General features: G+C 51.5%; 1 protein-coding gene across 1 annotated transcript; it reads left to right on the top strand.

Annotated features, from left to right (window-relative positions):
- Positions 1 to 738: 738 nt before the first annotated feature.
- Positions 739 to 8,654, top strand: LOC112401447 (NUT family member 2G-like). The gene is made up of 8 exons (XM_024747733.1): positions 739 to 751; positions 3,049 to 3,757; positions 4,718 to 4,846; positions 5,890 to 6,062; positions 6,514 to 6,809; positions 7,226 to 7,342; positions 7,863 to 8,009; positions 8,166 to 8,654. Exons 1-8 carry the CDS (start codon positions 739 to 741, stop codon positions 8,652 to 8,654), a joined length of 2,073 nt encoding a protein of 690 aa, XP_024603501.1.
- The last annotated feature ends 12,833 nt before the right edge of the window (positions 8,655 to 21,487 follow it).

The following is a 21,487-nucleotide window of genomic DNA, read 5'->3' as shown; positions in this document are numbered from 1 at the left end:
TAGCAGTCAGTGAATCTCGTCCTCTCCCAAGAGACTTGGTTGCCATCTTCTGAGGTTTTCAGCTTTCATCTGCCTTGACAAGTTTCCTAACAGTCCACTCCTCTATGAAAATAGATTGCCTTCATTTTTAGTTGCATGACGTATCTCTGGGAAGATTTTAATGAAAGAGATAACACTAGTTTCCTCCGGGAAAAAGGATTGGGTTGACAGGGGAAAGAGGAGGGAGGAGGACTCGCCACTGCATATTCCATTTTGCACAATTTAATTTTGAACCATGAGAAGGTGTTACTCGCTTAAAATATTATACTAAAATCATTTAAAAGGTAAAAAACTAAATCTTTAACAACCACGGAATACTATGAGAAAGACATTTAGTGAATTCCGGTCTTGGACATGGGGGCTGCATGACAGTTTTTTGATGGACGGGGGCTTTCCAGCACAAAGGATCATTAGTAAGGCTGCTCCTGCTGGATGCTGGTTGGAGCACAAGGACCACTTCCTTAGGAGTGATGTACATACAGCAGTCAAGGACACTGGATCTGCTGAGACAATCCTAATTTCAAATACTCACTTCCATGTGGCCATAAATCTCCAAGTGTTTATCAGACTAACACTTGGGTATTTTGTTCAGAAAGTCTAGTCTCTGTTGAAGTAAGTCAAGAGCCAGGTAGGAAGCAGTGTGTGTTGAGGGACACAAAACTAGGTTGATGGATAAAGACGTGAAAGGAAGGGACCGTCATGTCCAACATCGGTGCCGTGAATCAAAAAACCAGTTTATAAACTGCCTAAAGAGGCACACGCCAATTGTGTTGCCACTGTGTGAGATGGAAGGAACTTCCGGTTCTTGCCTACCTCCCAGAGCCCTCGTGGAATGTCCCCCCACCCCACGTCACCGGGACCCACGTACCCTCTGCCCCTCCCCCACTGCAGAACGTTTCAGCCCACATGCTACTGTTTACATTTAAACGTGGCTCTCCTTGGATCCTGAGCAACTGCTGAAGCAGGTCGCTCTCTGGGTCCTGGTCTTGACGTTTCTCATTGAGGCTACCAGGCAGCAGTAGTCCGTGCCCAAGCCTGCAGGATGGCTTCAGTAGGAGGTAAGCCTATAGGCTGGGGGTGTGTTCTCAGAGACCCTGCCATCTCTCACATCCTTCGGGTTCATATGTGACACTTCACTGTGGGCACATAGTTGGACTGAAGTAGAGGGAGAAGAGAGCACTGGACACACAACGACATTTCACCTGGGGAGACTGGGGAGCCTGAAGAAACCTGAGACTGCATTGGGGAGGAGGGGTCGTTGGAGGTGGATCAAGAGGAATTGCCCTGGCTATGGAGAAAGGATGGCAGCAGACAGGTTGATTGTTTCTAGAAGGGAGACAAGCCACTTTGAAACGTGTGTGTAAGGATGTGTGTGATGTCCTTGTGGTGACACAGGGAGGGTCATGAGGAAAGCCTAGACCTGTATTGTGTTCCTGAGGTACCTGAAGCTTGCCTCACCATATCTTTCAAAGGGATTTGAACAGGAGCCTACTGTATCTCAGGGGGCCCTGGGGAGAGATGGTCTCGGTGAGAAAACTATTCAATGGGGTTGTGTGTGGCCACACCTGCAGTGAAGTGTCCTCTCCGAGAGCTAGGCAGGAGGTTACTCTAACTGCCGCAGCCCACAGCCCACCGCAGTCCACTCCTCCCAGCCCAGAGCTCACTTCTCAGTTCAGGTAACTGTTGCCTTGGATTCAACAGGGGATGGGCAACCGTGTAACTTCAGCCAAGAGAGGGCTCAGGTTCCTGAGTTGCTCTGAATTGTTCTTCCTTTTGTGGAATCGCAGTACTTCAGACCTACTTCATCTTGTCCAGTATCTCATGGTGGACCCTCAGGCTGCCTTGAGAGGAAGAGTTTGTTCATATTTCATGTCACTCCTTCATGGACAGGGAACAGATGTGGAGTGGGCTTGTTTCGGGTGGAATGTCTAGGAAGGCTGCTTCCTCTTTTAAAGGGGGAAGGAGTGTAGCCCAGGGTCAGGAAGACGATCTTCTGTGTTACTATTAAACGTCCTATGACACCTATTCTGGTTAATTAGGTGCACCGTGGCGTGTACCTTGCTCTCCTGAACAGGGATGTGTTTCAGACAACTTGGTCGCCATGGCACCTGGCTTATGCTTGCTTCTCAGATTGTCTCTCCGTTATTGGGAGCTGGAAGCGGAAGGACCACCGGCGGTCTATACTCCCACGACCAATGTAACATGACAATTCCCTGGCCCTTGTTTAATCCTCTGCAGCCATCACAGGCTGTGAAATGACAGAATCTAAGGGACACGCGCCTACTTCTCAGACCCCCCGCCCCCACCTCCTAGGAAGAGAACTCCTGAGTGATGACAGTGACTCTGGGCACTGGGGAGGGGGTGGCAGGACCTGGCCCATGTTACGTACCTGCTGTGGGTTGTTCTGAGATGCAGGTGCATTCTGGGCCAGTGTTATGGGTTTGTATCAGGATTCCATTAGATGGATATTTTCCAGCATTTTGTTTTGTTTTGTGAGGCTAGGAAAGAAAGAGGGGATTTATACTGAGCGTCAGGAAAAGGAGGACTGAGCAGGAGGTGGGGCCCTAATGTTTTACACAGTGCCTGTCCACAAAGGGCCTTTGGGTGCCTAGAACCTACCTTGCAGAAGGTCCCTACCTGCTAGTACGCCAGCTGAGGGGCATTTCTCACAGAGCGGATGTGCACACAGTTCCAGGTCTTGGGAGACAGCCTGTGAGGCTTAGCTGCCAGGGGCTGCCTTAGGGAGGCTCTCCAAGTGAGTGCTTGCTGACACAATTTCTCCTCGGCAGGCAGGGGTCAGGGGCCTTGGTGGATGGGCGCGGGGTCACCGGTGGAATAATTCTCAACTGGAGGTCAGGGCATGAAAAGCACTTGAAGACATTCGCACACTGCAGTTTCCCTTGTCCAGGTGTCTCTCACCTGTGGAGATTACACTCTGAGGCCGCAGAAAGCCTCTGTCCCACTGGCCCATTCTGCTCCCCCATTCACTCCTTTCCTTTGCCTCAACAGCATCTCCAGTGCTGGGAACGGATGTCATCATGAACCCTGGTGCCTCCTTGTCTGATTCCATGGCAGTGCTCTATCCTCCACCCATTCCTGGCCCCCAGCACCGGCCACCCTGGGGGCAGCCCCTGCCACCTCCCATCACCCCAGCATTCCCTCCTGGCAGCCTGCTGCCAGCTTTCCCCACGATGCCTTTGGTGGCTAATGGTGGCCGTGGACCCGGTGCCCCTGGGGCCTGCAACCTCACTGTCCAAGTCAGGTCACAAGGGAGGCCAGTGGAGGCCCCCCAGACTCAGACCTTTATCATCACTCAGGGCCCCCTCACCTGGAGCGCTCCAGGGGCCCTCAGCGGGACTGCTGCATGTCCTGCACCCGTGTTCTTAGCACCCCCTGCGATGGAGACCATTGTGACTGCTCCAGCTGTTGGAGTTACTCAGGCTGGCAAGGGAGGCTGGACCCCAGGCTTTCCTCCTCAAGCTCTACCACCAGCTGCCCAGCTGGCCCCTATCATTCGCCCAGTGAACTCTGGGCCTTGGCCACATGGCACTTCCAGGGAGGGCAGCCTGGCCACCAACCAGCCCTACGCCTCGCAGGGTGACTGCTCTAACCCCCAGAGTGTGTACAGTAACTTCCGACGTTGGCAGTGCCTCAAGCCACTGGCGCGGAGACACCTTCCCCAGAGTCCTGATGCAGAAGCTCTTTCCTGCTTTCTCATGTGAGTGAACGCTCAGGGGGTCGTGAGCTTATCGGAGCTTTTAGATAAAGAGGACCTGGGGATGCACTCGCAGGTTAGGTTTCTAGGGATACTGGAAGCAAGGTCTGAGGGCGATGTCCATGCTATGAGAAGGCACATTGTCGGTCACTGGAAGGCACAAGCCTGCCAGTCCATGACATCATGACTGAAATGTGCCTTATCTCAACTGACCCCACCACCCTGAGAGTCTAGCCAACTTGCTCTTCCATGATTCTCATGGTAATATGGACTGAAGACTTGCAGTCAGAGAGGGTCGTGCTGTAAGGTGAGGAGCCAAGGAGTGGATGCCACAGTCTCCTGTGGTGCCGTCTCCTTTCATACAGGACTTGAGTGTACGTGGCCGGGGGAGGTCACTTCGGAGGAGGGGGAGGAGCGCGGGGCCCAGGAGAGCGCTTAATGCACGCCTCGACTTCGTTGTTGTGGAGAATTCCACTAGGAACAGGGTGACGGTAGAGCTCTCCTAAGGGCGTGGGCTCTCTCCCACTAGAGCTGTGAGCCTGGCAGGCATTTCCATCCTAAACCTCCGGTCCCTCGTAAAAACGGGACAGTCACACTTCACTCAGAGGACCGGGCAGAAGACTCCTTGGGCTAATCTATGAAGTGTTAGCAGATGGCCTGGCACATGCCACGCCTCATTGATGATAGTGATATTTCTTATGAAAAGGCAGCCTTGAAGAGGAAAAGAGCTCCCCAAGGCACAGTGTCCCAGCTGTAGCCTGGGAGTGGATGGTCATCCTCAGTGAGTGTGAGGCGGTGACTGCAGTGGCCGGGAAGGCTTGTCTTTGCCCTCCCAGACACCTGCCTCCCACCCTCCTGTTGCTCAGTCATGCTGTGTTGAGTGATGTGTGGTCCACATTGGCCGGTGGGGTCAGGCAGGTGGCGGCTGGGCTGGGCACGGAGACTGACCCCAAGGTCTTACAGCCCAGTGCTTCGATCCGTGGCCCGCCTGAAGCCCACCATGACGCTGGAGTGGGGACTGTGCAGGGCCGTGCAGGAATGGCAGCGCATAGGCAACGTTGACCGGATGATCTACTACAAGATAGCGGAAAAGTGAGTCAGCGTCCTGGGCCCAGGGGCTGCGTGGAGGCTGAGGCGAGTGGGTGAGGGCAGGGTCTGGCCGCGGGGGTGCTCATCAGAGAGGACAAAGGAGAAGGACTGTCACTCAGAACAGGGGCCCCGCAGCCCAGAGGCCCTACTGTCCTCCAGAAACCCCTCCCTCACCTTGAGGGTTTGGGTCTTCTGTCCTTCCTCCACCAGGAGCTCTGCCCTCCCCTGATTTTGACCTACCCTTGCCTTGACATGAAGGTCTCAGGATGGGGCAGGGTGACGCTGTGAGTCCAGTTGGGGTCCAACTCCGGCCATATGGGCTGAGCCGGGGAAAGAGCTCCACCCGCCAGCCTGCTGCTTCCTTAGTGGTGGGTGGCTGGCAGCCACTGACATAGATTTGGGACCCCCTCTCCTCATGAAAAGTGGCCTGAGTGGGTACCCTGGCATCCCTGAAGAGGCTGGGGAAGCCAGCTGTCGTCAGCCCGAGGGTCTCTGGCCCTTCCGTTGTTTGCTCCATGGTAATCCCCTTGGTTTAAGAAAGAAAAGCAAACCAACGAGCGCCTCTCAGAGGAAAGGAAGGCCTCTGCTCTAAGCTCAGCACCCATGTCGTCCAGCCTCTCCTCGGCCCTGTCTCCGGGTCTCTGTTCCAGGACTCTCAGTCCCAGCCCAGGGTCCTGGATTCGGGCAAGGACCCCTGTGGGGAACACATGCCTGTTCCAGCCTCTGGCTGTCAGCCCTTCATGTGGTTCTGGATGGGGACGGGGGGCATGAGGAGGGTGCCCCCTGGGTCAGCCACGTGTCCCGTTGACCTGGTTCGATTCAGCGACCTGGGTCGATGCTGTTGAAAGGCCTCCAGTGCTGGTGAGGCAGGAAGGGTCGCAGATCTTGTATCAGTTCCAGGAGCAGCTCTCTGCTGTGGACAGCACCTCACAGGGCCTTGACAGCCCCAAGGCACATCTCCCAATCCCTCATCCTTGGCTGCCTTTGTTGGGCTCCAGAACCCAGGCCTTTTTCTCAGGGTGGCCTGTGCCTCTGTCACCCCCCAGGTTCATGGAATTTGAGGCCGAGGAGGAGATGCAGATTCAGAAGTGGCAGTGGATGCAGTGCGCGCAGGACCTGCCTCCTCCAGCCCCACCGAAGCTGGATCCTCGGGGGCCCCCAGCCCCGAAAGTGGGCCTTCAGCCAGGCACCCAGGTTCCCACTGGAGTTGAAGGCACAGGTAACAGGGGCCTGGGGTTGGCCACTGTCCCCACGTGGATCCTTTTCCTTCAAGACAGGGGCATTGGTCTTTCAACCAAAACAGCCACCGAGGTGGGGGCGGGGGCGTGGGGTCTCAGCTGCCCTTTGTCACTGCGGGGTATTGTCTTGGTCAGTTTTGCAACTCCTCTCACACCTCCCTGTCAAAGGACCCCACACAAAGTCTGCCTAGGAAGTGGGTTTGATGGCGAGACCCCTAGAAAATTGGAGGTTCCCCACTTCCTTACTTGTGACTCTCTTAGATGCCCCCCTTACCTCCCCTCTCCAACAGTGCATGAGGCTTCAGGTGGTCCTGACCCCCCCACACCCACATCAATGTTCCCCAAACAATGCACTCACCAACGTGTGCTCGGTGGTCAGGAGGTGGACCGGGAGTCCCTCACCTTCCTTCCCTTCCTCCCGCTCTGCCTCAGCCTGTGCTCCCAGGATGTCCGGCCCCAGGGCCCAGCCCTCCTGCCCAAAGCCACACAGGTCCCAGCAGCCCCCGGAGCCCGAGGCACCCGAGGAGATTCCCCCCGAGGCTGTGAGGGAGTATATGGACATCATGGATGCGCTGGTGGGGCCCGTCCACTCAGCCACAGGCGAGTCAGATGCAGAAGGTGGAGAGGACGGAAATGAGCTGAAGCAGGAAGAGGACGGCATCTACTCGGACCCGGGCCTCTTGAGCTACATTGACAAGCTGTGTTCCCAGGAGGACTTTGTCACCGAGGTAGGCTAGGCCTGGAGCCTGGGGTCTACAAGATGCCAGGGCATGGAACACTCAGCACCCAAGATCTGGGTTCTGCTCAGGCCGTTGGGACTTAAGCTCAGCTCCTTGTTCCTGAGCCTGGTGTTAGGGGAGGTTTACGCAGATGTATGTGTGTATGTGTTTGTGTCTGTCTGTGTGTATGCCTTTGTGTGTCTGTGCCTCTGTATATGTGCTCTTTTGTGTGTGACTGTGTATGTGCGTGTGTGTGTGTGCGTGCGTGTGTGTGTGTGTGTGTGTGTGTGTGTGTGTGTGCTGAACATCCCCGCCTTGTGGAGGAGAGTGGGGTGGGTCTCTGCTTTTCACTTTCCCTCCGGGTCTTCTTGTCTCACAGGCCACTCCTGGCCAAGGATGCTCACAGCCTCTTCTTTCTGTCCCAGGTGGAGGCAGTCATTCACCCTCGATTCCTGGCGGAATTGCTTTCCCCAGATGCACAGCTGGATCTCTTGGCCCTAGTGGAGGAGCTGGAGAAGGAGGAAGGGCTCACCCCAGAAGAAGTGAGCCACGGGAGGGAGAGGGACACTCAGGGAGCCAGGGGACCCCACGGGAGGGGAACCCCAGGTGATCCAGGGAACAGGGGAACCCAGATGACCCAGGGGAGCCAGAGGAGGGAGGGATCCCCGGTAGAACACGGGAGACAAGGGACACCCAGGAAGACCAGGGCACGGAGGGACCCCAGTGAACAGGGGAGAGGTAGGGCCCCAGAACTGGATGGCCACCTGGCGCTGTCCATCCCTCCCCTGCCTGGGAGGCCTGGCATGGGGAAGGGCCCGTTTTGGGGTGGGTGCAGTGCTGGGTGAAAGGAAGGAGAGGATGGGGAGCCGGGAGGGGAGGGAAGGGCACAAAGCTGGGAATGAGGTGCAGGAGGATGGCAGGAATGCTACAGTGTCTGTATTTGGATTCGAGTCCTGGGGTCCCCCGTCCCCTCCTTCCCCCAAGGGCCACTGTCCCACTGCCCAGGGCTCCTCCTCTCACACGTGTGTGTGGAGCTAACACTGTCCTCCTCCCTCCTACCAGCTGGTGCAGAAACGACTCCTGGCCTTGAAAGAGGACGAGGGTGTGCGGGCAGCCCCGAGTCACAGTGCACCCGGAATGCGCTCAAGTCCTTCTGTGTCTGACGGCGGCCAAGGTGCCCAGAGGCATGACCAAGACCCCCATCTAGGGGTCAGTGATGAAGCCTGCCCACCAGAGATTGATTCTGAGGCTCCTCATAGGCTCATCCAAACAGACACTGGCCTGTGCAGGCCCAAAGTCTTTGTTCTCTCTCGAGGACGTCAGGAGGTCTCTCCATTCCGGGCCGGACGGCCCTCCCCTCCCCAGGGTCAAAGGCGCGCTGGCCCTCTACTGGGACCCAGGGATGCGTCTGTTCTCAGAGAGGCCTCTCCTGTTCGGGAGGCCCGAGGGCCCAGGGACGGCTCCAGTGACGACGCCGAGGAGCTCCCCAGCCTGGCCTTCCTCTTCGGCTCTCTGCAGAGCCTGCTGCCTGGCTGGGTGTCCCAGAGTCCTGCCCATGCCTCAGGCCTGGCCTCCCCTGGAGGTTGGGGGGCCCGGAGTGCTCCCCACGCCCCCTCCCCTCACAGAAGAGGCCTCAGCCCAGCTCCACCAGCCGCTCCCAAGTCGAGGAAGCGGGCTCTGTGTGGACACCCAGCCGCTGCTGAGAAGCTGCCCATCGCCGGGGCTGGCCTCGGGGTGTCTGGGAGGCCAGGCTTGGCTCTGGGGCCTGCTCACCCCTCACAGCCGAGAAAAAGAAAGTGTGACCCGTGTGTCACAGAGAAGAGTAAGAAGTGGAAGAAGCACTGCAGCCAGTAGGGAACAGCTGGGCCGGCCCTCCAGGGCGGCCCTATCCCAGAACCTTCTGGGGAGGCAGAGCTGCTTTTGTGCCTTTCAGCCCTCTGGACACTCACCAGTTTCTAGGATGGAGCCTGGAGACAGCCCTTGTCATTACAGAGCTTCTCTCTGCTTCCCTGAAGTGGCCAGGCGACGGCGCTGGCATGAACCTCCGCTCATCCAGGGTTTCCTGTGTGGGTGGAGTGACCAGAGAGGAAAAGTCTTGGCTATGGGGACAGGACTGTCTGCCTCGTCGTAGTGGGAGCATCCTCTAGTCCCACCGGGATTATTGCAATGTGGAGAGTGGTGGACGCAGCTACCTCTTAATCCCAATGAGGATGCAACAAGGGGAATGGGTGCGGGGAAATTCATGGAGCACCCGTGAAAGGTGTGTATAAGGATAGTGACAGTTGGACCCCTTTGTGGAACTTGTGGGATTTCTGTGCAGCAGCATCTCGTTCAACTGAGGGAGGAGGACCCATCTGGCTGTGGCTGTGGGGACTGGCCTTAGGGGCCTATGGGTGTGCAGAGACACCCCAGAACTACTGTCCCTTCCCTTTCCACCCGTGGCTGGACATCTGTGTGTACTGGTATCAACACTGATTTGTATTCCCTTATAAAGTAGTTCCTCCTAACAAACTCTGACCGCATTTCACAAGAACAGCTTGCTCACAGGGGCAGCAGGGTTGGGGGAGAGGTGTCTGTGGCCCCAGATCTGGGTGGGAGCTGGGATCCATGCTGAGGAGTGTGGAGGCCTCAGTCACCATCCTGTGGGTGCCGGCAGAGACTTCGAATCATCAGAGCAGGGGAAATGACCCGCTCATAAGGGTGAGACGAACAAACAATGAGGGCCAGGGCGCAGACCCCTGCTGTCTCCCCGAACTGCCCCCGCTTGCAGCCTGCTTAGCCCCCGTCATGGTAAGTGCTGGCCCACCTCTGAAGCCCCTTCCTCCTAACGCACTCAGATGCTCTGATCCTTTGTGAACGCACCCTGGGCCTCACCCCCCCTTCCCTGATGGCCAAAGCCTCTTCTCCTGCTTCTGAGTTCTGATTCCTTCCCCAGGACCCAGGCGGGGGTTGGGACAGCAGAGACTCCCTAATTCTCCCTCCTCCTCCCTGAGATCTTGACAATCACCTTTATATGTTTCTATGATTTTAACTACTCTAGATACTTCATGTGAGTGGCTATGACATGTCCTTTTATGAGTGGCTTATTTCACTTAGCATAATGTCTTAGAGGTTTATCCATGTTGTAGCATGAGACATGGTTTCCTTTTATTTCAAGGAAGGACATATTTCACTGTATTTATAGACCCCATTATCCGTTCATCTGTTGACGGACATTTGGGTTTCTTCACATCTTGGGTATTTTGGATAAAGTTACGATGAATGTGGGTGTGCAGGTATCTGTTTGAGATACTGCTTTGAATTCTTTTGGATACAAACCCAGAAGTGGGACTGCTGGATCACATGGTAGTTATATTTTTAATTTTAAAAAAATTTATTATTTATTTATTTTTGGCTGTGTTGGGTCTTCGTTTCTGTGCGAGGGCTTCCTCTAGTTGCGGCGAGCGGGGGCCACTCTCTTCATCGCGGTGTGCGGGCCCTTTCATTGTCGTGGCCTCTCGTTGCGGAGCACAGGCTCCAGGCGCGCAGGCTCAGTAGTTGTCGCTCACGCGCCTAGTTGCTCTTCCCAGACCAGGGCTCGAACCCGTGTCCCCTGCATTGGCAGGCAGATTCTCAACCACTATACCGCCAGGGAAGCCTCTATTTTTAATTTTTTGAGGAAACCTCATATTGTTTTCTGTAAGGGTTGTCCCATTTTGCAGTCTCACCAACAATGAGAAAGAGAGTCACCGTCAAGAACTTGGTAAATATCCATCTTATAAAAATGTTTATGCTTTTAGCACAGCTCTAGATAATCACAATTATGTATAATAATAATATTTGGGGTTATATATGGTGTCATGTAAATCATATTGCCTTTGGCTTCTTCTTTCAACATTCTTACTTTAAGAAAAATGGATATATCAGATGCTCTTTAATTTTTTAAGTATTTATAATTTTGCATTGTATGAATACATTAAAAATGATTTATCAGTTCCCTTGTTGGTGAACTTTTATAAATTATAATGTGACAGGGTAATCAGTTCCAGAGGAAAAGTTTTTCCTTTCAGAACTTTGAGTATTTATTCCATCGAATATGGCTTTTTTTTTTTTACTGTTTTTTCAGATTATGCCATCAGTACACCCTTTCATGGTGGGCGATCAGTTTCCTTGCTAATTGTTTTTTTTTAAGATCTCTTTTGTCTTTTGTGTTCTCCAGTTTCTTGACGTGTGATTAGTTTCAGGTTAAAAAAATTTATCCTCCATGTGATCCATTTTGCTTCATTAACTGATAACACATTCTTCATCTCATCTAGAACATAATATTATCTTTTTCAAATGTTACTTCTACTCATCCTCTCCTGCCTCTACTTCTAGAACCCTGGATATATGTATATTAGACCATCTTACATATTCTCTATGTCTTCATAAGCTTGGACGGCTATAACAAAATGCCATAGACCTGGTGGCTTGAAAAACAGATGTAATTTCTTAACAGTTCTGAAGGTTGGAAGGCCAAGATCAAGGTGCCATATTCAGTTCCTGATGAGAGCTCTCTTCCTACTTTTCAGATGGTTGTCTTGCTGTGTCCTCACGTGGCAGAGGGAAAGACGGATCTCTCTTGTGTCTTTTCTTCTAAGGGCACTAAACCCATTATGAAAGCTCCATTCCCATGACCTAATTACCTCCCAAAGGCCCTATCCCCAAATACATTGAAGGTTAGGGCTTCAACATAAGAATTGGTGGGGGGGATACACGTCCATAGCATTCTGCCCCTGGTACCCAAACTTCGTGTCTTTATTGTATGCAAAACACATTCATTCTATCCAAACAGCCTCAAAAGCCTTAACTCATCCCAACATCAACTGTAAAATCTAAAGTCCAAAGTCTGATCTAAACACCATCTAAATCACATATGGGGGAGACTGGAGGTATTATTCATCCAGAGGCAAAATTTCTCTGTAGTTGTAAATCTGTGACCCAAACAAGTTAAGTGTTTCCAAATACGATGGTGGGACTGGCATATAATAGACATCCCTACTCCGAAAGGAAGAAATAGGAAAGAGGGAAGTCGTGACAGTTTCCAAGCAAGTCCAAAGCCTAGCAAGGCCGATCCCATTAGATCTTAAGGTACGAGAAAAATCCTCTTTGGTTTGAGGCTTTGCTCTCCAGGCCCACTGGGGTGGCAACATCATCCCCACAGCTCGGTGGTATGGCCGCTGAGCCTGCGCGTCCAGAGCCTGTGCTCCGCAACGGGAGAGGCCACAACAGTGAGAGAGGCCCGCGTACCGCAAAAAACAAAAAAAATGAGGAGTACACATTCACAGCCGAATTGCTCTAGTCTCCCATTCTGTAGAATCCAAGAATTCTGACAGCCTTCCCTCATTCTGCCTGGCTGTCTCTGTCCCCTTTAGTTCAAACTGGCAGTGTCCCTGCTGGTTTAATCCTTCTCTATTCCTGGCCTCTTCTGAGGGGACAAATTCAATTAATAGCACACCTGCTACACCCTTCGAATTTTCTTCAGAACAACTTTCTCACTTTCAAATATGGATAGGCTGAGAAGTTTCCAAATCTCTAAGTTCTGATTTCAACATACGTTAGTATGTTGAATTTCATCATACACTATAAAATGTTCAGTTTCAATGGTCAAGATTTACTAACATAAATCATTTTTACTGTTGAAGACAGAACATTCTTAACTGGAACTGGCACTGGTAATACAAGTGTATGATAGTGAATACAAGCCCAACTAGTACAGTTTGGTGCCACTCCTTGATTTGGGTTAAGGTGCCAGCACTTCTGCCACCTTTGCTTTTGTACCATCAGTACCTATGTCAACACAATTGTTCCAGAGTAAATCATGAGATTAAAAAAGTTTCACCAACAGTTTGAACATTACAGCATCATGTTTGTGATCAAGCATGAAGATGGTCAACATTATCTAGTGCTAGTACTAGACAAATTCAAGGAAAACAGCAAACCCAGTCATTTTTTGTTTCCTTTCCCATTTGAAAAGCTGCAAGCAACATTTTTTGGCCCTTTAAAGGACTCCTATGTCTCTGTTTAAAATATTCCATTCCTCTCTCTCTTTTTAAAAATTCATTCATTTATTTATTTGTTTTTAGGTGCGTTGGGTCTTTGTTGCTGTGCGCAGGCTTTCTCTAGTTGCGGTGAGCAGGCTTCTCATTGCGGTGGCTTCTCTTGTTGCAGAGCACGGGCTCTAGGCGCGCGGGCGTCAGTAGTCGTGGCACACGGGCTCAGTAGTCGTAGTTCATGGGCTCTAGAGTGCAGGCTCAGTAATTGTGGAGCACGGGCTTAGTTGCTCGGTGGCATGTGGGATCTTCCCAGACCAGAGATCAAACCCATGTCCCCTGCATTGGCAGGCGGATTCCCAACCACTGTGCCACCAGGGAAGTCCCAATTCCTCTCTCTTTAAACGTAAAGTGATTGGACTTAAAGCAGTGCTTAAAGTTTACTGGTACTATAATCCTTGTTCAAAATTGCTATGTGGCACAAGCCATAATGCAGTGAATTGTTGACACCTCCAAATCCCAGGGAGGCCCCTGAGTGCTCTCTCAGGAGGAAATTGAGGTCAGGTGTATCTGATGGCCTGTGTGCTCTCTGTGCTCCTGGTGATGTGTGGGGGCTTTCAGGTGAGTGCAGTGGGTAGACTCATGGGCTCTTAGTCTTGGCTGGGAGAGACAGCACTGTCGGGTTTATTTTTCCACACTTGCCTCCTTTTGTGTTGCCTTTCTCCCAGTTGCATTTAGCCTGATTAGAGGGAAGGAGGAGATGTCGGTAGCTGGGCAGGTGGTTCTCCAGGAGCAAATGTCAGGGAACGCTGTGTGGGCAAGATCCCTAGGCCCTGTCCAGGCAATCTTGCTGTGCACTGAGCAGTCCAGATGAATCGGGTCCTTGACCAGAAGTCCATGGAACTTTTGGCAATCTGTGCAAAATTTGGGATCTGAGGATGGGCTCAGAAATTTCAGCAAGAATTTGGCGGTATCTTACCCTCGGGCTTTTAATAGCCCCTGGTTTTGAATGGCATGAAGCACCAGAGAGCCTTTGATCACATTCTATACAGCTATCCTGTGTATGGCCTTCCAGCAGCAAACCTCCTCTGCTGTGACCTCAGGGCAGGCCCCATCCCCCTGCCACACCAGAGGCTCCTGCCCTGTGAAACATGAGGGTGTAATGCAGGCTGATTGTCAGTGCTTGGCTCCTGGCTTGCCTAACTCAAAGTATGGAGCATCTGTTCACCTTGTGCTGGTACCCTTCCCAGAATCAATGGGCTCACAGCTCAGACATTTATGCTGAGTCTAGGGGCAGCTGTGCCCTGAGAAGCCATGGCTTGTCACTTGGCCCAGGGAGCACCTCCTCAACGGACCACACTTTTCATATGGGCCTCCTGCTCTCGTGCCCTCTTGTTTTGCTCTGAGGCAGGTGGTTGTGATGGCCAGTACTGTGGGGTCTTGTGACCTCAGAGCAGACACTGGAGCTGACTGACCCCACAGAAGTGGACAAGGATGTGGCCTTGGGCGATGGGTCCCTTCTTGGGGTTCTGCCTCTCCTCCCTGACACCTGACCCTTGCTCTCAAAAGCTCACCTTGCTGTTGTAGTTGCCTCACCAGTGGGCAGTGACGGGCTTTGCCCTGCTAACCTATACCCTCGGGGTAGGTGGCCACACACCAGGTAGCCTGGCTTGTCACACACTGGGGAAATCCTACACTGGGGAAGTCAGGATTGTGCCTTGCTGGGCTTGGAACCCAGGTAGAAAGGTAGATGGTGTGGGTCTGTGGGACTGATGCCCCAGCCCCAGGACAGGTGACTTCTCCTGGGAGAGGTTGCCCATGGCCCCCTTTGGCCCCTCACCCCTGCAGAGGTGCTGATAGACGCCCCCTGCAGGCCACAGCCTCTGTGCATAGGATCTGCCCAGTATCACATGAGAAGCCGGGCCCAGGAGCCTCGCTCTCTCTGAGAGCAGCTGGTCATCCCACACTGAGGGGCGTCTTCTCGGACAGAGGGCACATAGCTGACCTGCAACTGACATATGGACTCTTCCCTGGGCTTTACCCCTGAATTTACCTCCATTCTTGTCTCCTGTCTCACGGCCCCTGCCTTTTCCCCCAGACACCAGAGATCTCCAGGCTTGGGTGGAGTATGGCATGTTGTCAAGCTCAGTGGTGTCCACGTCACCAGCCCACTGGAATCAAGCCCCAGGAAGCCTCCGAGAGAGCAAGACCAAGGACTTTAAGAAGACTAGGGTTAATGTTAAGGAGCATAGATTGTAAGATGAGGAATTTCACTAGTGTTTTTCAATCCGTAAGAAGAATGAAATAGAAATTTCAGAATTGAAACTTGCACAGACATCAAGAAATAATAGTTTACAGCCCTCATGAAATAATAGTTTAACAAGTGACACATTCACAGCATCAGAGAAAGGACCACGATCCACAGGGTGTGCAAAGGAGGTGCCTGATCCCAGGAGCAGCAGCGAGGTAGGTGCTGGGCAACCTTTTGTACGTAATACTCACCAAAGGGAACCTCGGCCAGTGATACCAGGGAAAGGCTATCATGGTGAAGGTGCACTCATCTCCAACGCCCTCACTTGAAATCAAAGTATTGGCTGAAGAAACAGACTTGACAGAGACTTTGGCCACCTGGCCTGGGTTCTCCCTCCAAAATGTCATGTTTCTCCAAGAACAGGGCACAATTTTCCAAAAGGAAAATTGAAAGGAGTCACAGTTTTCCGAATCATAGACTGCATATCTTAACAGTACAGCTATTACAAATTTGCACCTTTCTTTCAAGGGGATTGTTAAGTGGTGGGTAGGGAGAGATGTGTTCCCGGGCCCTCTGGCTTGCAGGTGACCCTCTTATCAGACAGGGCAATTCTGCCAATAATTCATCACTGCCCTTCATTCCTCAGGTGGTAGGGATACAAAGGGATTAAAAGGGGTGCGGGCAGAGGACAGCCCTCACTGACAGCACAGAGACATCACCTACTGTCTCAACTCCTCGGCCCATAGAGCCACCAAGGATGCCAGCTTTTTCTTTCACAGCAGCTGTTGATAGCACACCATCATCCAAGGTGTTCTTGAGCACCAACTTTGCACTACTCAGTATCATTATGGAGAAATCAAGGATGGTCCATGGAAATACCTAAGGGTCTTCTTTTAGGGCAAACGAGCTTATTCTGCAATATGTGCTTCTTAGTTAATAGGGGTTCGAATGTCCTTCCTTTTATGAAACGATGTTGATAATGTTTGAAAAATAAAAGGTTGGCAACCCCATGAGAAACTCTGCTTTTACCTGAGTGGGGTTGGGGAGCAAGAGGGAGTAATGAAAATTATGGTTGTTGAAGCAGTGAGAGGACAGGGCTAACTTGTTCAAGACTGCCTCCCTGCAGTAGGAAGGCCAGCCTTCCTCAAGACTTCATGGACACATAAAGCAAAGTTTGGGTCCCTCTCCTGGACCCTGGATCCCTACTGGATCCCTGTGTGCTGGCCCAGAAAAGAGTGTGCAGTGGGGACCCACAAACGCCCCACTATTCCTGTGTCTGTGAACTTCCCCTGATAAACATGGCTCCAGCAGCCAGGGTTACATATTTTTTGGGAATTCACTTATGGTTACAGGTGCAAAAGTCTGAGAACTACTATGTAAAATTAATACTTCAAAACTTCACTTCAGTGATATTTGGAGGACCTCTATAAAGTAACTAAACAAACATAATGGCATTTTATTCCACTGTGTCCAAAGTCGAAGCTTTAAATTGTATAAAAAGGAGAGTGAGACGTACAGAGCCTCCAAACGTCTGGAAATTAAGATGGACACTTCTAAATAATCCCTGTTTTCACAAACAACAAATGCTGGAGAGCGTGTGGAGAAAGGGAACCCTCTTGCACTGTTGGTGGGAATGTGAATTGGTACAGCCACTATGGAGAACAGTATGGAGGTTCCTTAAAAAACTAAACATAGAATTACCGTACGACCCAGAAATCCCACTCCCAGGCACCAATATGTCTGCCATAATCGAGTTGTCTTCTGATGCTTGCTCTGTCCTTCAAACTGCTTTTTTATGTGTGTGTCTTTTTTTATGGCTTGCAGCTTTACGTCGAAAGCTGGACGTGGTGGACTGAGTGAAAGAAACTGAAGTAAATAGGCCTTGAGTGTGAGATTTTATATTTATCTGGCTGGCAGTTACTCTTCTTACTATTTGGCATAGCTATAGGTGTCAGAGGATAAAAGTTTTTCTCATACCCTCGTTTTTGTCCCCCCTATTGTCTTTGGACTTCCCTAGAGACTTCTTAAATAAGGTCTAAGGTATGCGTTTCCTTTAGTTGTAATCCCCTCTTATATAGGAGCTCTATTAGAGGTGGTGGTGAGGTTTGTGGTGGGTAGGATATATTCTGTAGTCTATAATTAGGTCTCTGTGAGCCTGTGTCCATGGACCCCAGACCTTCACAAATGATTCTCTGTACCACTCCCTCCATGAGTTGAGACAGGAACGGTTGAGGGCGATGGAGTTGGGGATTACCCTTTTTCCACAGTCACTTAGGCTATTAAAAACAACGCTATAGATTACGTTCTGTTTAAATCGTTTCTCTTGAGGGCAGGCTTTTGTTAAGTAGAATAGAATGCTCAGAGCATATTTCAAAATGGTTACATTCACCCTCCCCCCACCCCTTCCCCCCCGACTAGAAGCAGGAAGGGATTTTCTCTGATCTGTGCTTTGAGAACCTAATAAGGCTGCTGAAGGAAAAATCATGAAAGTGTGGGGCCTCCCTGCAACTGGACTCCCCTGGAGTTTTAACTCTCAAGCTCATTTACGTCAAGCCTCCAGCACTTCATCAATGAAAATGTAAGTTCTCCTGCACCACTACTGGCTCTGGCATCTAGCTTCCACTCCTGGGCTTCACTCAAGTAAGCTGTGACTCTGTGTGTCTGCCTGTTTCACTAATTTTCAAGGCAGTGGTTTGCCCTGTGACCTCAATTCCCTGAGGAGTCTAAGAAAAGTTGTTGACTTTTCAGTGTGTTCAAGTTTCCTTGTTTTGAGGATGGGAGTGATGACTTCCAAGCTCCTTATATCCCAGACCAGAAACTGGAACCCTCTAGTTGATTTTTGTTAGTTTCTTCTCACCTCTGTAGCTTGTCAGTGCTTGACTTTGGCAGTGAGTACCAGTAGCCCATGCCAGTGTACCATTTGGGAGGTCGGGAGTCCCTGATGACAGACCTTTCAAGTCCCTCTCTCTGCCAGTGACTTCAGTGATCCTCCAGGCCCTACTCCCAGGCTCCCTGGCTCCTCCTGTCCTCTGCTCAGCCCTTTCCCTCCACCTCTGCCTTAGTCTCCCTATTCAGAAGTGGGTCTCTGGGGCTTGCTCTGGGGGCAGGTCGGAGTAAGCCTTTCCCACGTATCTGAGGAGAGGTCAGAGAGAGTAACAGGCAAAAGGGCACACAGCCTGCAGGAGTAGGAAGAACAAAGATGTTCAAGTTCTCTCAAGAGAGATCAAGTTCTGAATTCTTGTTCCTACTACTTCCCACCTATGTCATCTCTGAAAAGCTACTTAACCCTACTAGGTTTCAGTTTATCTTTGAAAAGCAGCTAAACCAGGATAACACTGAGACCTAGGTTGGTTTCAGTTCATGGGGAAACTGGCTAGGCTGGAGCTGAAATTAGGTCCATCTGTTGTGTGGATGGGCCCATCTGTGTTGGGATCCCTTGGTTAGAGGCGTGAGAACATCCAGGAGGGGCAGAGAATCACCTAACTCCAGCAATACGGTGTATGAAGGCGAGGACCCCAGGGCCCAGCCAGCCTGAGGTTGCTGTGCTTGGGAGGAAAATAGGAGCTTAGGACCAGTGGAGTGGCTACCAGTCCAGCTGAACTGCCTGAGCTCCCCTGATCCTGTGGAGAGTCACTGACAGCCAGGGGCCTGAGCAACCTTGCCCGAGACCCCATAGCCGAGTTTGCCACCAAGGGAGGGAATATTTGTCTTCCCCCGTCCAGAGAACGCTGGGCTTTTAAGGGCTGATGCTGGTGGACACAGAGCTAGGTGTGGTGGTACCTCAGTGGTAGAGCTCCAGCCAGAGGGATGGCCAGAGGCAGGGAGTGAGGCAATGCCTAGACAGGTGTGGATGCTGGGAAGACACTTTCTTGAGGCCTCCCAAGATCATCTTGGGAAGGGAGTTCCTGTGCAGGGTCCTGGCTCCAGCCAGTGGCATCCCAGTGTTTATGTGCCTACGAGTCCCTCTGTGCTCACCTGCAGTGAGGGTTCAGGATATTTGGGCAATGCCAGGTTTGGAAAGAACTTGCACTGAACCCTTTGAGTGGCATCTAGTCCATATTGGATATGTGCTAAATGGGAAATTTACCACATTATCATGGGTTCTGCAGGCTGGGGCGGGTGCATTGTGAGGCCTCCTGGGATCCCGCTGGCTGCACAAGGACTCTGTGTCAGGCATATTCATAGGAAGGATGACTAGAGCATTGCTTCAAGGCTTATTGCCAGGCCACTAAGTCCTCAGTCAGGTGGCTGAAGCCAGGTCCTGGGGTTAGTGCCAGACTACTGGCATGCAGAGCTCTGTCCTGAGGTCTGCTGCAGGGCCCAGGAATTCCAGAGCTGGTGTCATATCGCTGGTGCAGGGGAGCTAGCTCCTGACACAGTTGGGTATGGGGTCTGGGGTGTCCTGAAGCTTGTGTTGGCCTGCTAGTGGGCAGGACTGGGTCCCAGCTGTTCCCAGGACAGACAGGGTCTTGCCTGCTGTGTACCGTCTGCAGGATTGTGGTTTTCTTGCATTTGGTGTCTGTCCCCTGGCGGGTGAGGCTGTCCAGAGGCTAGTGAAGGCTTCCTGGAGGGCAGGGCCCCTGCCTGCCCACTGGTGGGTGGAGCTGGGTCTTGGCCCTCTGGTGGGCAATGTCATGTCTGGAGGCACGCCTACAGGTGTCTGTGGGCTCAGGAAGTCTTTAGGCAGCTTGTCTGCTGATGGCTGGGGCTGTGTCCCAGCTCAGTTAGCTGTTTGGCCTGAAGGATCCCAGCACTGGTGCCTACAGGCTGTTGGGTGGGGCTGGCCACCCCCACCCAACTCATTAGCTCTTGGGGCTCATGAGCTAGAGGGAGGATCCCACAATGATGCCTATCAGCACCAGTGTCCAGCAGTAGGAGGAGCTTCTAATTACAGCTGCTACCAGCGTCCATGTCCCCAGGGTGAGCCGCACCCAATGCCCTGCCTCTCTGGGACGTGCTCTAAGACAAGCAAGTAGGTCTGGCCCAGGCTCCTATCAAATTACTACTTTTGCCCTAGGTCGCAGTGCATTTTATGAGATTTTATGTGTGCCCTTAAAGAGTGAAGTCTCTATTTCCCCCAGTCCTTTGGGACACCCAAAATTAATGGCCCTGCATGCCTTGAAAGCCAAATGCTCTGGGTGCTCATCTTGCTGGTGCAGGTCCCCTGGGCTGAAGAGCCAGATGTGGGGCTCAGAACTCTCCTGGGGAAGAACCTCTGCAACAGAATTCTCCAGTTTGTGGGTTGCCCACCCAGGAGTATGGGACATGATTACACTGTGAGTCTGCCCCCTCCAACCCATCTCATTGTGGTTCCTTCTTTTTGTCTTTAGTTGCAGAAGATCTATTCTGGTAGGTTCCGATCTTTTTCATCAACGGTTGTTTTGCAAATAGTTGTCATTTTGGGTGCCTGTGAGAGAACACGAGCTCAGGGTCTTTCTTCTCTGCTATCTTGGTCAATCTCTATATTGCAATCTTGTTTTGAGAATAAAGGCTTGCAAGCTGGCTTCCCTTTGTGATTCTTCCTCTCCTCCATTTGCCCCTCCCAGCACTTGGTGGGAGGTTTCCTCACTTGACTGCTCTGTCTAAATAAGGAAGATGCATGGCAGCACCCTCAGCGGAGGGATGGTAGACCACTTTCTCTTACTTTTAAAAATATTTTGTAACCACTTCAGCCCTCCTTCCGCCCCACCTATCTCTGTAGTATTCCAGTCGTGGCAAGATAATGTTATGGAAGTAGTAATTCTCAAGTTTTTGGTCTTTTCCATCTCAGAACTTTGTGTATCCAAGAGTGGTATGGCTGGGCCCAAACTAGAATTGGCTGAGTATTTAGACATGTTCAGGGCATGGTGTTCTAGTGGAGTTTGGTAGGGGTCCTACCTCGGTGGCCTTGGTGCTGCAGCCCTTTCCCTGTTCCTTCCAGAGCTCACACTTTGCTGCCCCTCCCTTCCCTGGAAGTCAGGCGTTTCCTGCCTTTGCTCTTCCATCTGTGGACACTGCATTCATCTTCAGAGGAGAAATAAATGAATTATTGCCAATCACGTTTCACCTCACTTGTTCCTTTCTTGGAGGACTTCCTTAAGTGCCCACCTAAAGTATTAGCCTTGTCAGTGTTTGTCATGTTTATTTATTTAAGGTAAGCTGAATGAGAGCATGAAGTTGTCTTTTTTGTTTTATATCCAGTCCAAATAGCACCTGACCCACGATAGGCACTTAATAAGTGTTTCATTAGTGGTTGGGTATCTTTTCATGCTCCTCTCCATTGGAAGTTCCCACCTTAGAAGAGTTTGTTGGAAATATCAAACAATACAAGAAAGGCCATTAGGTACAAAATATTCATGTGTTTATGAATTCATGACCAAATTAAATATGCAATTTTATATAAAAAGAGGCGTGTGTGTGTGTTTTCTCCCCCATCCTACTGTTCT

Source organism: Neophocaena asiaeorientalis, unplaced genomic scaffold, assembly GCF_003031525.2.
Source record: "Neophocaena asiaeorientalis asiaeorientalis breed wild unplaced genomic scaffold, Neophocaena_asiaeorientalis_V1.1 scaffold429, whole genome shotgun sequence".
Taxonomy (NCBI): Eukaryota; Metazoa; Chordata; class Mammalia; order Artiodactyla; family Phocoenidae; genus Neophocaena; species Neophocaena asiaeorientalis.
Note: the sequence above shows the minus strand (reverse complement) of the source record. Positions and strands in the feature narration are given on the sequence as shown.